Here is a 17,639-nt window from a genome sequence, read left to right on the forward strand (position 1 = left end):
CTTACCACAACATAAGTGGACACTGGATCACAAGAGAAATAAGCCAGCAAGAACTAACTCTTGCTGAAAAAGCCTGAGAAAAATAAGCTGAGGGAATGGACATTTCCTAAGACATAAACCTGGAGAAGTTATCCATTTCCCCTGTCTGCCCATCATGAGTGTGTCAGGTTGATTTTTTTAAAGGACAGTTTTAACATTTAAGAATATTTTATAACTTATTTGGAATTTTAGTAGAGATTTTGTGTGCATCTATCTAAATTAATTTATAGGGATTTACATGATGTATTACCCATACTCGAAAGATTGTTCTCTCTGTACTCAGTAGGATTGTTCTCATTATACAAAGTCCAACCAAATATATTTTTCTGATGAAACATGTTTTTTAGCTTATACACTATTTACCTAAAACGATTATGCAGGTAATTTCAACAGCAGTACAATGAAACATTTTAACTGAAAAATATTCTCATATTAAGTGTGCTTTCCATTTACATATTTGTTTTGTTATAGAGAGAATTTCTGAGGCTCTACATACTCTTGTGTAAAAGATGTTTAATTTTAGTAGATTTTATTTTATACATTGAATAATATTATTTATAATTGCTGATCCAGGAATAATCCCTAAGTCAGTTTTTCACTAGAAGTTAATAGTTGTTCATTATTTGAACTTAAATATTTCCTACTGGTATTTTTAAATTCTATTATTGTCTAATAATCACAGTAGGAATTACATTAACAACAACATTTAACTGGCTTACCAAGTCAGAATCCTAAAAAGATTCTGAGATAATACTTGGTCTCATCACAGTAAGCTGATCAGTTTACCTACCTGTATACTCCATTAGAATTCAGGCATTTCTAGTACATGGAACATAACTGTTTTAAATTTGTTTCCTGGCCTATGGTAAGTATACACACTGCTTATAAAATCAAATCTTTGAATGCTTTTAATTCTTTAACTCTCGGAAATGACTGGGTTCTCTTTTTGACAGACTTTTTTTTGCCATTTATTTGATGCCACTTTTAGATTTCCTGGTTCATCCAATTTCAAAATATAACTCATTTGTAATAGATCTATGTCGTATTATAATTGGATTCTAGGTAATAAAAGTACCATTTACTTTTGCTTTATAATAGATTTAATATTTTATACTAGAAGTATTTTCTTTTTAATTACAAAGCAACTGGCTTCTTTATTGTATCATTATTGGACTGTATTCTGGTATATGACTCTTAAGATCTCACCCTGGATTGTGGGGCATTGTGATTTGGATATAGGATTTTCTAGTTAGGCAAAATAATCTTGTTAATTAAATGACATGTAATTTTTTGTATTTGTATATGTGCTGCGGAAGCGAGCACAATTTTTTGTATTTGTATGGTAGTCTTTGGCATACTATCCCAATAAATTATTCCTTGGATTGAATCATATACTTATAATAATTTCTGTGGCTTTTGAGAATATCTTCAATGTTATAAAATTCAAGGAAATTCTAAGAAATTCTAGGAACCTATTTCATTCCTAAGAATGAATGAAATTGCACTGATTACTCACGGCTAATATTTTGTTTTAAATGAAGGATTCAGTAAGAAAACTTGGCTTGGGTCACATTTGAGAATGTATTGCTTTGAGCACAGATGCGGAACTTGGTGAAGTTTAGTTTGTTTTTTTCAGGGTATTTCAACAATTTGGCCAATAATTATTGTACAAAGTTAATGTACTTTTGGAAATAAGTGAGGTTCACCTGACTGACCTCTGCTTGAGCCTGCCTTAGCCTGAAACCATTTTTGGGGGGAATTTATGCCTTAATTACAGTCATTATCAAATAATTTCCTTTTACTAATCATGTTTTTGTTTTTTGTCTTTGACTTTATTAATACATTTTTACGAAAAGAATTTTACATGATATATTTATTTAAGTGTTTGAAAGATAAAACACCAGTGTTTCTTTTCAATACAAAAATAAAGAACTTAAAGGTGTACGTAACTACAAAAGCTACCTGAAATTTATTTATATTTGTGAACTTGTAATTATTAAATATATTTATTTGAGAATTTAAGTAAAAGAACATCAGAATTTAGGTAGTTTGAAACTATAACTATACACATTGTACATGTACACATACTATGCTCAAAAGGATTTATATTTTATAGAATATAAATTATTTTTAATACGGAAGCATTACTATAGCCATTTTTACCTAAATATAATTACTTATGTAATATAATCATGTGACTAACTTGGTATATTTTCTCTTCTTTTGATTATTGATATTTCTTGAAATGATGTATACATGGTTAAAACATATGTTTCATTCTTAATAATCATTTAGCACTAGAGTCTTTCTTGAGCAGTGTTAAAATTTGAACCAGACATAAGTCAGTAGTTCTAGAATTTAAATGAGGCTTTTGAAATTTCAAGGAGCTCAGGGAAATGAAGAAAGTTGATGCAGAGGAGTGATATGGAAATAACAATTGATTCTATAATTAAATTTAACTCAAAGAGAATTGCAAGATCCAGATGATTTATGATAGCGAAAATGTTTCTTATTTCCCTTATTTCATCCGTATTCATTGCTCTTGTGATTATATTAGGAAGTCACGAAAAGGGCAAGACACTCAGGTCAGTCACTTTCTGTAGTAGAAATTTGAGTTACTACTGTGAATTAAAGTTTCTCATGCAATTTCAAAAATAACTGTTTTATGTTATTTGGAGGCATACTTTATGGTAATTCTTATTTCAGTACAGTATTTTTTAGACTCTTACATAAATCTATATTTGTATGCCTTATCTCTGTAACTGGTTTCTTAGCCTTTTGAGGCCAAAGACTGTATTATTTCTGGATTTCTTATAGATTCCTATAGATAGTACAAGACCTATAGCGGTGATGTAATTATAGTCCCTTAAATAAATTTGTAAAGCATCAATTAAAAAAGAGTAAACTTGGGGCAGTGTTTCACAGATAATAGATGTTAATAATATTGGTAATAATGCCATTAGCATATTCCCTTCAGCTCAGCTCATATTAAAATCAGATCACCAGTTTAAATCTATATAGAAACCATTATTATAGATTTTTTGTATTATTATCTGTCATTTTGTAGAACAGTTATCTGTGAGTGTTATGAACTTCAATTCTGGCATTTTGTAAAATATTCTCAGCAGAGGCAAAACTATAAAAAAGAAAAAATATTCACAGTAAGATTTCTAGGCTGTATAACACAATGACAAAAAAATTAGAAAGTTTATTTCAATAATTCAATCAAAATGATTATTTGGGTATTTTGTAACTCACACTTAACTTTGTTTCTGAGCAATCTAAACATTCTAGGTTTACAATTTAAAAGCACTTAGTCAACTGTTCTCATATGGAAATTGACTTTTAGTTCTTCCAAACATCTGAAATTTCCAAAGGGAAATGTGTAATATCAAATTACTTTGAAATTGCAATTAAAATTAATAATATTATTTTTTTTATCAATCTTCCAGAATATCTCATGTAACATAATACCACTGATTTCTGACTTTTGACAAGCCAGATGCATTTTGCAATTCAAATATTTTGGATCTAAGAAAGGTAATAAGTGCATATATTTCATAGCATCTCCAGGAAAGGCAGGGAGAGCTCCCTAGTAAAACACATTAACATGCCTACAGTAATACATATGGATTTTGACAATAAATAGAATAACAATTGTAAACAGCATCACATTATTCAGGGGAAAGTTTGCTGATAATTGAATTTGCGATAATCTTACAAGAAATATTTCCATTTTCAGAGCTTTTTGCGTTTCCAAATTATAGAGTATCATGGATGTACAGCTGAAATAATTGCCCCTGCAATTTTTATTTTCTATAGATGTATAAGTGTGTGTATGTGTGCATATGTTTGTCTTCTCTTTTTCCTTTTCTCTTACACATTGGTGCTCATGCACATGTGTGCACAGATACACAGACACACAACACATACATGCAAGTACACACACACGTTGGGATGAACAAATAGTTTTCTTGGAAGACAGCCAAACTCATTTATGTATTGTCTGTGGCTACCTTTGTACTGCATGGCAGAGTTCAGTGGTTGTGACAGAAACTTGTAGCCACCAAAGTCAAAAATATTTACTAACAGGGCCTTTACAGGAAAAGTTTGCTGTCCCCTGATATATCTGGTATACCCAGAGACTTAAGTTTTGTTTCTATTTTAAAGTAAGACTGCCGTAAGTTTGTGATAACTTAGTTTTCAGTGAACTAAAGAAATCAATGAATGCATGAACTCTCACTGTCTCTACAGAATTTTGAAGGGTTTTTTTTTTCATTAAAATTTGTAATCTAAATATGAATGTAAGCTGTATTGGCTTAATTATATTTAAATAAGCTTTCTAAAATAAGCTTTTTTTAGTCAAAAAACTTAATTTTATTATAGTTTTAAGTTAATTTTGGAGTTTATTTCTAATATAGTTTTAAAATAATATACTTGAGAGAACACATAGGCAAACCTTAAAATATATAATTAACATAGGAACTGATACTACCTATATACATCTTAATATTAGTTTTAGCGATAAAAAAATTTAAGCCATTATTTTTATTTCAAAGGATGTTTCATGTTGATTTTTGTTTGTTTTATTGGGTTTGAATTAGAAAGCCACACTAATGGCTTGTTTTGCCAGGTTTAGATCTTAATAAGTTCAGATGACTTACATGGCAACATTGAAAGTAAATTTTACAGAGAGAAGCATGTCACAGTGAGGGAATAGGAAGGTAATTTCATGTTTCAGTTTAAAAAAGCAAAATAGTAGAAAATATCAGAAATGGCTGTTGTGCAGATAGAGATGTATAAGTATTACAGGGGTCTAAAAGACACTCTTTATGGCAGTGCCCTGTGTCTTAGAATGCTTCACAATACCATGAGGAAAGTGTAGAGAACAGAATTTTGAAGAATACACCACTGAAACTAAGGCAAATCAAGCATGGTGGACCTACAAAATTTCTTTCCACATCTATAGCTGTTCAACATTTGTTACTGAAATGAAACTATTTCAGTGCCATTCAGCTCTACTAATTTGGGGATTTTTTAAAGTTAGGAATAGGCTGGGCCTGGTGGCTCATGCCTGTAATCCCAGCACTTTGGGAGGCCCAAGTAGGTGGATTGGTTGAGCTCAGGAGTTCAGATCAGTTTGGGCAACATGACAAAACCCCGTCTGCACCAAAATTAACAAAAATTAGCTGCTATTCTCCAGCCTGGGTGACAGAGCAAGATTTTGTCTCCAAAACAAAAAAAGATTAACAACTATTACAAGGTTGACTAAAAACTAGTTAATCCTGGGCATAGTTGATTTTTAAAATTCAGATTGTCAGTATAGTCATGTCTATTGAATGGAAAATACATTGTTATCTTTTATTGTAAGGAGAAATCTTGTCTGGAATGAAACTCATCACTTTTCCTTGTGCAAACTTGCTTCTTCGTTTGCTTTCCTTATCTCTGTTAAAGTTATCATCATCATACTCTGATGGTTTCTTTACCCTGCCCCAAAATGTTGTTAAAATAATTGTTTAAAATATTTTGTCTCACTCCAGAATGCCTTTCAAATCTATCTCTACTTGCATTGCCACCATCTTGAGTGCAAGCTTTCATTCGTGTAACTATTAGTTACTAATTTCTTCCTATACCACTGACAGTAAGTGGTCTTTCCAAAATAGAGCTGATTCTGTCTGTGCCGTGCTTAAAATCCTGTAGTGTCTCCCTGGTGATGACAAGATAGTATGCCATGTATGGCTCTGCTTCCTGCCTACCTCTCTGTCTTCATTTCCATTCACTTCCTTTCATCCTTCACACCCTGCAGTATAACATTCCAACTCCACTTTACTGACTATTGCATGCTTCTTTATATCTCAAACATTTCTCTGTCACCTGGAATGACCTTCCCCTTTTTCCCTTTTTTACTTAGATAGGCTGGGCAGTATCCAACTCAAATGTCACATTCCCCATAACTTCTCCTAGACACGGTTGCTTACTGCCCTTCCTGTGCTTCTCACACTGCATTCTCTATGAACCTGCTAGGATTCTCTGTCATGATTATTTGCTTACATTACCTGCCCTACATCCCACTTAGTACCTGCCATGGTGTAAGGCACATTAGACAATATGCTTGGTAAATGCTTTTGAATGAATTGGGATCTTATTCTAAAAAATGATGCTCTTATTTTTTCTCAAAATCTTATTTTGTTCTCTACAGTTGATAGTGAATGATGATTTATAGATTTATTGATTCAGGTAATATTTATTGATAATATATTCAAAACACTTAGTCTGTCAGTCTCCTCTCTTGGATCCTTACTTAAAGAAAACTTTGACATTTAAAAGATGAGTTCAATATAAGAGCATGATTTCTTGCTTGTCACTAGGATATGTAATATTAATCTCTCACTATGAGGAACATTCTGCAAGAGATTGAATTTTCAAACAATATTTTAAAGCTTTAGGACTCTCATAACTGGGTGTTCAATTCAACAGGTGTAAAAAGTTAGACCCACAGATTGACTCAAAAGAGTCTGACAGTTTTTTATTAAAACAATATTATTGTACCTTTTAGTAGTGTTTGTGTTAAAGATAGCATTGTCCCAAAGTCCAAGCTTCTAACTTTACACTCATTTTGGGGATTTCTTATCTGGTTTATTATTTGTGGCAGTTTTTGTTTTGTTTTTTTTTATTGCGGAGGGAGTGTCGTTCTGAAAGAAGAAATTAACTTCCTACCCCTAATAGATGTGAACCCAAAAGAACTACCACTTTTTTTGGATAATGGTTTACTCAACTATATCTGTTTTATTTACTGCCTGGATCTGGACCTCCTCAAATTTGTCCAACTATATCTTCTCAGGTATTTGCATCTTAGCTACTCAGTGAGCCTATTTCCTCTTTCAACAATATAGTTCATAATATGTTCAAAAGTTCTTAATGAACAGTTGCCTTACTGTTAGAATATCTCCCAAATATACAAGCCTCTTTCCTCATAGGCCCTAACACATTTATTGTCTACATTCCAGGTGTTCATTTTGTACTGGTGAACTGTATGGTTTGCAGTACTGAATCAGTAATTCTGGTTAGAGTATTCATTCCAGTGAACATACATATTTTGTGTTGTAAATATTCTGTTACTTTGTCCAGACTCCTAACTATATTTTTGTTGGGGAGGCACATATATACAGCTCCTTTGGGGGCTACTTCTTAATTAACAAGGCACAGACTGGCATGATAGAATAGGAATGTTAGAAACAGTCCTTAATATAATTTCTCCAATTTTATAATTTGCTTTAAATTATTTATTTTATCTTTAAAAAGCATTTATAATTTTCTTTCAATCTATCTTTGCTTTTTACCCTAGCCCTCCAGTCTCACTTTTAAACACTCTTATAGTCTATTCATCCATCTCCCAAACTATAAAGGTTTTTTCAGATTTTCTGTTTGTTCTCTGTTTCCTGTGTACTTTTTGCTTAAATTATTGCTTTTTGTCCCCATGTCTGCCTACAATAAGCACTTTCACCAAGAAAACTGTCAAAATCATTCAACTTTGAATTGACCACTGTGACCCTTCTCATAACCATATATTGCCGTCTTATGAATGCCAAACTATTTATATAGCTCTGCATCAAACAGAATGGGCTTTGAGTTAGATGACTTGAATTTGGATCCCAATGCCGCCACTTACTGGATGACACACCTTTGGCTAGCCACCAAATGTTTTTAATTTTTATGTATCAAATGAGGTAATAATAACTTTTTTAAAGAGTTACTAAGAGATTCAAATGAGACAGCATATATATGTTATTCGTAAATGATAAAGCGCTATATAAATTTTATATAATCTTAATCTGAATTAAAATATGGACACTTGGGAAGATATAAATAATAACCTATTTATTACTGTAAACTCCTTAGTATTAACACTATATTTTGCTTGTTAGTGGAGATCTCAAATTAGTTACTTTGATTATGAATTTCCTGCCAAATACAAAAAGGAAACACTGAAATTTTTTGAGACATACACTTGTAAAATATTTGTCTTATGCATATACAACATGAGAGTTACTTATAGCATCAGTCAGTGGTTGTATTTTCATTATCTCTAGTAAAACATTGAGTTAACTCCCTTTTTTTAAATAATACTTCCAACCAAAGTGATTATGTAATTTTGAAGATAGATATGTCTTTCAAATTTGCCTCTGATTGTGTTCTCATTGTCAAGTTTGGTTTTTCTTTTTGCCTTCTGTCCAAAACTAATTAAACAAAACACATTAGTAAAGATGTGAGCTTCTATGGACTTGAAATCACAATGGCCTTTTACACAATACTGAGAGCACTGTTTGCAAATTGCAACTTTGCTATCGTATCAATTTTTTTGTCATTCCATGAAGCATTTGTTTATATTTCTCTTATGATGGAATGATAGTATCTGTAAAAACTGTAAATGTTCTTGTTAAGTGGGGTTTTTAAATAAGCTTATTTAAAAATTGGCCTCTGAGAAATGAATGTAATTTCATTTTTTTACTAATTTTACTCCAATTTGTTACATATTTGGAAACTCATACACAGAATGTATGTGAATAATTCTTTATATCAAAGCCTTATTGTCTAAATTTACATGAGTTTAATTATGATCATTGGCCTTTTACTTGTTTTTTCTTTGTCAGAATTCAAATCATTGAGTAGCCAACAGTTGATAAATGTCCTGTTAATCTTTCTAACTCTCTAGAACGTGAGCATGAGAATTGCTAACAGTTACACCAATCGTCTCTTAAACGAGCTTCTCACATCTGCCTCTTACTTCATTAGTTAACTGTCTGCCCAAAGATCTGTTAAGATGGAATACTAGTACCTTTTTATAGCTTGTTCTGTTGGTCTGTACAGTAAGGAGATAGGGTCGTTAGCAAAATGGGCACAAAAGGGTATTTATTCACTACTTACAGTAAATATACATGCTAATGTCTAGAAGGCATTTGAGACTATTGAAATCACCTTAAGAAAAAAAAAAATAACCGGTTTCACTTCGACTTTCCATTTAGCAACAAATAATGTTAGGACCGTGGGCTTTCTTACTGTATGAGGCTTTTACTAATTACATTTATCACCAAAGGAAGAGAAATGATAGTATTTGTAAAAACTATGAATTGAATGTTCTAGTTACATAGAGGTTTTTTTGAAAAAGGAAAAAGTCTATTTATTTACTTTAATTTTAAAAACAGTGAAAAACTTTAGAAAATATTTTTAAATTGCCAAACATCATAATTAACGTACACTCAACATTGTTATTAATACTTGATTATCTCATTCTCTATGTTGGCACTTCGAAAAACTATCAATTAAGACCTGCTCTCTCATCATATACACTGTTAGACAGCAGTCATACTTGTAATTGGAAAAAGTCTTGATAACTTTTCATCCATACACATAATAAGAATTAATGTTTAAACTGTTTATAAGAAGAATACATCCTTTACCTGTAGAATGGGAATAATAATACTATGTCACAGAGTATAATGATCATTGAGACCATGCACATAAGGCACTGTGCAAATGTGTTAAATATTGCCCAGCACATAGTAAGTGATCAATGAGTAGTAGCCATTAATACATAGACTTTATTACATTCAATTTTTTTTTCTTTTGCTATCTATTTGGGGAGATTGGAAGCATAACAGTAAAATATTTCATAAGCATTGCTTGATGTGTTAATCATACATTCTTTTTTATTATTTATAAAATCATTTATTAATTGATAAGCTATGGGAATTACCTATTTGTAAACTAATTTTGCCTTTTGGAACAAAATTTAGGCAGATCTTCAATGATTATTGTTCTCTGCTCCAGGAGACAACCGTATAACAAATGCAATTGGAGTAATAGCAGCTCTACCTAGTTCATCAATTTCAATAACCTTCCCCACCTTGTTTAGATGTAAGAAATGCCTCAACAAAATAAACAACCAAAGCATGAAGCCAGTTTTTGAGTATTTTCACATCGTCTTTTATGTCTGAATAATTTTAAACTATTGTTAAAAATGTATGCTAGGTAAACATTTTCATTCAGTTTACCTTAGGAATTCTATTTAAAAGAAAGTTTTTTTTTTAATAAATTAAAATTATATAATGAATTAACTCATAATGATGATTTCTACCTTTGTAATTTCATTTTGTTTTAACCTTTCTTTATTGTAGGCCTTGTTTGTATGAAGTCCAGCACATCTGTGGTTGAGCTTGTTATGCTGCTTTGTTCTCAGGTACAAAATCTCATTCACTCAATTACATTACTATATGAGGATTTTTGTGACTGATAATAAGAAGTATGCGCATATATATGTGTATGTTTATATATTTTTTAAAACTTCCATTATCCCTTAGATATAGAAAATAATTTATGTTGAGTTATATTAGTATATAGATGATCTTACCCTGTAAAATATTGACTTATTCTTTCTCTCCCTTCTTTTACTCTTTTTAGCAGTATTATTCTCCTACCCTTTCGATTCTTCCATTGTTTCCTACCGTATACATATAATACATATATATAAACATTGTGATTTATAATTTTGAAATATATTATTAATTACATTGTTTCATCTTCTCTATATTTGAGATAATGAAAAATACATTTTTTCATTCCATACCCAAAGTATATGATACAGCTTATTAGTAAATGGTTTTTGATGTAAGACTTTCCCGCTTTCCCTTTTTTAAGTCTAATTTGTATATGTCAGTATAAATTCTAAAAATCTACTTTAGCTGTTTATCTTTAATAGTCAGAATCACAGATAAATGGTAATTGTTGGGTATTGTTTCTTCTTGACAATTACAGGAAACTGAAAATAAAGGTAAACATTTTCTGATTACTTAAATAGGAACCTATTGACCTTTCTTCTCACCAGCTCTATCAAGTCTCCTAGCAATCCTGATTATCCTGATTATCATATTAGTGTTAAATATTTTATAGTATCAGACTGAAAAAAGAGCTTGTGTGTGTTTGTAATAAGCAGTTATTACCTTTATTCGTAGTTTCCCCGATAGATAGAAAGAAACATACATCTAAGCTATTCCTAATTACTGGCCTGAGATTTGCCTAAAGCCACGGCTAACTCGCAAACAAACAACAATATGAATTCAAGTGATCCTCTAAAACATCAGCAAAACTGAAGAAAACAAACAAACAACTTACCAATTGATTTTCAGTTTTCAGGTTTACTTTCTTCAAGAATATATTCCTAGGAAAATCATTAGGCCCATTTTCCCCTTTATAGCCAAAAACATTATTGATAAGGAAGAGGTTAAAGAAAACAATATCCCTGGCAGGAGGTCATCTGCAGGGCATTTGAAAATTTTGTCACCTACTGTTGAAGTCCTGAGTTCGAGAGACTATCTGGACCTTTTCGATTCATGATGATACACAGCTCTGTAAAATGCTGTTATGGAAAAATGGCTTAGAATTTCTTCCTTCGTAGCCCTGTGTTTCACTGCAGTTCAGAGAAATAAAGAGGAATGTAGCATTAAGATCTGGTGTCTTTGATGGCCTCATCATCTAATCATAGGTTTAACATTACTCATTTGCTGGCTCCAGGAATTCCTGCCATTAAGGGCCCTAGAGATGAAACTTTGCCTCAGATATTGATTGAAAGGAAGAGTGAGAAATTTAAGCTCTCTATGCAGTGCACTTTCTTTCAATGTTTCAGCAAAGCAATATTGTAAACATGCCTCTCAATTTGACTTTTAAGTTGAATTTTTAAAATAATTCAGTGTTTTTAAATATTTCAAGTGTTTATTTGATTAAATGTACCTTATTTAAGTAACTTAAAAATATATGCTTATTCTTTAAAATAGCTCCCAATTGTTTTTGTTATTTTCTGCTTAACTGAAATATTGCTTTCCACTAAATATTTTTAATGAAACAAATAATCCTCCTTTATTCAGGTGGAAGAAGATTACCATTTTACTGTGAAATTAAGCTTATAAACTTTGTAGGTCATTAATTGCTTCATGAATGTTTAAAATCATGCCTTTAGTTGTAAGAACACACATACCAAAAAATGGACATGTCTTCAAAGTTTCTTAAAATAATGTGCCATTTCTCTATACTACTCAAATTCAAGGTAATTTATATTCTGTTTTCACCCGGGGCAACATAGCAGTGGCATACCTCTGAAAAGAGAAATAAATGCAGTTAATGATGCTGTGGAGATTGCTTGGCATGGCTGTCTCCAAAGCAGAGTTCTTCTACAGCCCTTAATGCATCTCTTGTAGAATGAAGCACAGTCCCTGTAGAATTAGCACAGTTCTGTGGGCAGTCTTTGTGCCAATGCTGTAGGTAATCCTGATGAATCTTGAAAGCTGCAGAGTTCTGAGTTCTTTTTGTTTTACTTTACAGACAGCCCTTTGTAAGTGTTGAAAGCTCCATGTTATTATGATGAGCTTTATAAGTGTTAATACTAATAAAAATACTTTAAAATCTGAATGAGTAACTCTAAGTTACTTTCTTGATATGCTCTCTATATATTTTTTCTACAGTGAGAAATCCAACTAAGATCTTTAATATTGTGATTTAATGTTGGTTAGAATAAGTTAGAATTCTGTAACTAGAATTTTTATTGTATTTATTTGCATAAAATATGCTTTTCTTTTTTCAAATTTAGATAAACCATTGAAAGATAAATTTTTCTGAGAGGCTTAGAGACTAGGCAGCTAAGAATTAAAAAAGGAAAGAAAAATGCAATATTGGGTTTTTTATTGGATTTTGTTTTTCTTTGCTACAACACATTAGATGGCTTTTATTTTTATGCTTCTGATTTTCATTTCGGAAATTTCCTGTTAGCAACTACATATTATTAAGTATATTAGCTTTTCTGTCTTATCTGAGCCCCTGAATAAACTTACTGTTGCTAATAGTTTGTGCCCAAAATATGGTCTAAATTTACATGAGATCATATTACAAGTGTCTGAAGGTACTTGTCAAGGATAATTCAGTTCATATGGGCCAACTTTTAAACTCCAAGGGATATACCATCCAGTCTACCCCCCAGTGTAATTTTACATCTTCTTGGCAGATGTATTTAAGTCTTAGAATAAGCTGTTAGTATTATCATTATGTTATATTTATCATCCCACAAATACCCAGAACATTTTTGACAGTATTCTGGATTTTTTTCTGATATAGATCTTATGATACAAATATAATTTAAGAATAAACTATTTAGTCTGCTTCACTTTTAATTTGTATTAAAGTTTCTGTTAGTAGCATATAAAAAATTGTTTTCATATCACTTTGAAGTGAAATGAACTGAAGTAAAAACGTCAATATCAAATCAGTGCTTAATTAGGGAATACAATGTCTTGTTCTTCTACAGGTTCTTCAGCATATCACAGATCTGATACTGTCTTCTATCAGATTTTTAAAAAAGGTTTTACAATTAGATGTGGTTGAAGTGCTTATTCTCTGTGTGTACTTATTTGTTAATTACATTATTTTTACTGTATTGTGCTCTTGATGAATAGCAGATTTAGTTTTTAAGTAAACTTCTTTAGGCACTATAATAGTTCCTAATTACTTCCAGATTTTTTTAAGGAAATCTCCGTAAGATATACTCCAGGAAAAGTGGACTGATGTTATCCCATAGGATTTCTTTAAGTTTTTATAAGTAAAGCTTAGCAGATGTCACATGCATTTTTCTGTGCCTTATCTGTCAATAGAAAACATTTTATACGTTGAGAAACTGTACATTTAAAAAATTCTTAGTACTTAAGTGCTTTCTGACTGGAAGCAATGATTAAGCAGATGTATGCTTAACAAATCATTTCTATTCTCACTGAAAACCTAAAGATGTTTAAGCAATATAAAGTAATAGGCCTGCAAGTCTTAGTTAGGTATATGTGGATGAAGTCACTAACATGAATTATCTTGTGGTTTGTTTAAATTCACTTTTTTCTAAATACCTCATATACTTAAATATAAAGAATTTTAGTGACTTCACTGATGTGATCAAAGCGTTAACCCAGGACTTCTAAAGACAACACTTATGAAAGAACCACAACTAAAGAACAATCTTATTTTTTTTTAAATGATTTGGCCTTTGAACATTTACATTTTTTATTTTTTTTCCAGTTTGATATAGTTTAGTCAAATAGTACAAAGGAGAAAAATATACTTTTCTTCTGCTAAATACAATAAACCTGAGGTTGAAATACAAAGACCATAGATAAGAGAATACAGAAGCCTATTAAAGAATACTGATTATAAATACTCAATATTGAAAGGATTTTTGGTGTGTATAGTAAGAAGATTTCAAATATAAGAAAACCAGGGATGGATTAGATGCTTTTTTCCCAGTGTCTTTGAAAATATTATGAAATTCTAATTATCATGATAAAATTATGTCACATTTAATTTGGTAGTTATTTAGTGACTATGTATTTTAAACATTTTAATGGGTTACTAAAGACTTACACATCGTTCCATTTCTCACAAGTGGTATCTGTGAAACTTGCCAGTTTTGCAGCTGAATTTAAAATCAATAAAAAATTATGACCTGATACTTAAAATTGAATATAAATGAGCAATTACCTTTATGTGGTTCAGTAGATGGATCTTATATACCAACAAGAAGATTGTCATGGAAAGGTTTATTGATATGAACTAAGATGAGCCCTGAAGGTGGAAGGTTTTTCTATTCAGCATAAGCAGAGAAGGAGAATTGGGCTAAAGAAACAGGCTGAACTCTGTTTCTTCAGAAACCTGAGGTCTGAGTCTGTTCAGCAGTGTCTAATCTTTTGGCTTCCCTGGGCCACATTGGAAGAAGAATTGTCTTGGGCCACACATAAAATACACTAACACTAATGATAGCTGATGAACTTTAAAAAAAAAGTCTCATAATATTTTTAAATGTTTGTGTTGGACCGCATTCAGAGCTGTCCTGGGCTACCTGCAGCCCATTGGCTGCAAGTTAGACAAGCTTGTGTTACATGCTCAAGCCAATTACCAGCCGCATTTATAGCACATCAGAAATTAAGTAGCTGTATGTGATTATAGTCAAGGGATAGCAAGAGTAATTTTTTTAAAAAAATAGAAAATTGAAAAAACATCATAAATAAGTAGGAAGACAATTGTGTATTTGTTTACCTATTTGTTTACCTAGGTTCTTACCCATTTCCAGGCAATGTATAATCCAATACTTCCTTCCTCAAGAGTATTTTTAATATAAACTATTGTAGTGTGTTAATAGGATAGAATTAAGGCTATTAAGAAATATCTAACTTTTTTTTTAAAGTATTGGATAGTTCATGATCATTGACTATAGATTCTGTCTTTTAGAAGAGCCACTTTTTCATTTTCTAATATCTAAGAAATCCCTGCCTTTTTCTCTAGATGGTGGGTGATCCCCCCTCTTATCTGTAGTATAGTGTCATTTCCAAGTTAAAGGGGGCAAATTTGGGCATTTTTTTTTTTTGGAGTGGCTATGTTATATAATATTTCTTGCCATAAACGTTTGTAATATGTCCTAAAGTATAAATAAAAATTAAATAGGAAGATGAAAATACAGTGAAGCATAAAGATTATAACTCAGATAATAATAAAAATGTAAAATTATTAGAGAATGTGGAGAAAGTTATATACTAAAAATGTAGACACTTTAAAGGAGAAGAGTATCAATAGAAAATAATTGGAAAATTTCTATTTCATGTATCTTGGGAAGAATCAGTACAGAACAGATTGCAACAGGAAGACAGACTTTCTGTCTCTGTTATATATTCAATTACTTATACCATTCCTGGATGAAAATTTAATCAAAGATTTGAAAAGCATATAGTTCAAATTACTTTTGATTATTTCCATGAGGTATTTTATTGTTGGATTCTTTTTTTTTTTAACTTTTAGAGAAGTGAGCAGGTATAAGAAATTTTGAGTCAGTCTCTTTATGTTATAAAATACTTTTTCTAAGCTACCTGTAATACATACAATAGACATTATATAACACTTGTATATAACAACTGAACACATATCCGCTAAAATTCTAGTTGTAAAAATTTATGAATAAACAAAAAGTTCTCACCTCATCTGTTAGAAATGATAAAATAAAAAAAGAGGAACAACAGTCTTTTCTTTCTCATATCCAACGTCTCATAATTCTAATACAATTGAGGGAAAAATAAATCAGTAAGCTTAGGCCACCTGCAGGATCATTTTTAGGAATGTTTAATGTCTATGAAAGAAGATAAGGAATGTAGAATATTCTGAATCCATGAATCCCTGACAGTAAGCTCACCTCCCTGACCTAAAACTTCTTTCCATATTTTGCCTCAAAATTCACATTTCCCTTTCTCTCCGTTATTTTTGGCGTATTTTTTTAATATTTATTTTTCTATATCTACTTTGTATAATAAGTTCTTCAGACAAATTACAAGTTTGAAAAATCGTGAAAACTATAAACGCACGCGCGCACACACACACACACACACACACACACACATATATATTTCACAGATTTACCTGTAGTATACATTCCCTCTTTTGGGGGTAGATTTTCTTCATTTTTGTCTTACACATATTTCAGTATACTGTGTTGTTATTAACTATCATGTAATAAGTAGTTTTCTGTGTCCTCTTTTTTTGTTGCATTGTATATTTCCTCACGATCATTTTTTCTGTGGTTTTGTTGTTTAAATAATTAGAAACTCACAGGAAGTTGCAAAAATAGCACACAGAGTCCCATGTACCCTTCCCCCAGCTTCCTCCAATAGTAACATCTTATATATAACTGTAGTAGAGTATAAAACCAGGAAATTGATATTAGTGTAGTACTGTCAACTAGATGATAAACATTACTCATCATTCTCTATTTTTTACATGTGTTCATTTGTAACTCAGTACAATTTTATTCCAAGTATTAATAAAACCAACATGGTTGTTCCTGTACCTCCTATCTTCTCAATTATTTCAAATTCTTTTATTTCATGAAGCCTTTCTAGATTATTATTATATGGTTCTAATCTCCCCATTATTCCCTTGGCATCTGAGTGCATAAATCTAGATGGTAAATATAGGTACCTGTTTATATGCATTGATTGGATGCTCTTATATATGATTAAGGTATGATTTTCTTTATCCACCACATTGCAGTTTCTGTTAGAATAAGCTGCATTTCTAATATTTCCTTTGTTTATGAAGAATTATATTCAGCCAATGGAGAAAATAGTATTATATAGTCTCAATATATTTAATTAACATTTATGAAGAGCATGTTAAAGCATGCATTGTTTATTTACAACAATCCAAAGGAAAAGACTACTTAAGGATGACACAGAACTTTGAAGTCTTTTAAGATCTGAAATTTTTTATGGATATTATTCATTTCAATTATGCTACAAATTTACACCATACTAAGAATGCTTTTCTATTGCCTTCTGTTGTGCTTACCACTGTGTCTTCCACTCCTAGTATAAATATCCAGCACATAGTATATGTAGTTATTAAAGACATATTAAGTTATTTTATGAATAGAAAATATAGTAGCTAAGGTAATTTGTTGTTTATTTTTATTGTAGTAAAATACATAAAACATAAAATATGCCATTTTTACCATTTTAAGTATACCGTTCAGTGGC

General features: G+C 31.0%; 1 protein-coding gene across 9 annotated transcripts in view; it reads left to right on the plus strand.

The window, feature by feature from the left end:
• NBEA (neurobeachin) overlaps positions 1-17,639 on the plus strand; it is a 707,023-nt gene that overhangs the window by 318,244 nt on the left and 371,140 nt on the right. For all 9 annotated transcript variants that reach the window (XM_017537954.2, XM_037741813.1, XM_017537951.2 and 6 more), the window contains one exon: positions 10,215-10,276. In XM_017537954.2, coding sequence (XP_017393443.1) covers positions 10,215-10,276 — 62 coding nt within the window. The remainder of the gene's footprint in view (positions 1-10,214; positions 10,277-17,639) is intronic.

The sequence above is a fragment of the Cebus imitator genome, unplaced genomic scaffold, assembly GCF_001604975.1.
Source record: "Cebus imitator isolate Cc_AM_T3 unplaced genomic scaffold, Cebus_imitator-1.0 Scaffold108, whole genome shotgun sequence".
Taxonomy (NCBI): Eukaryota; Metazoa; Chordata; class Mammalia; order Primates; family Cebidae; genus Cebus; species Cebus imitator.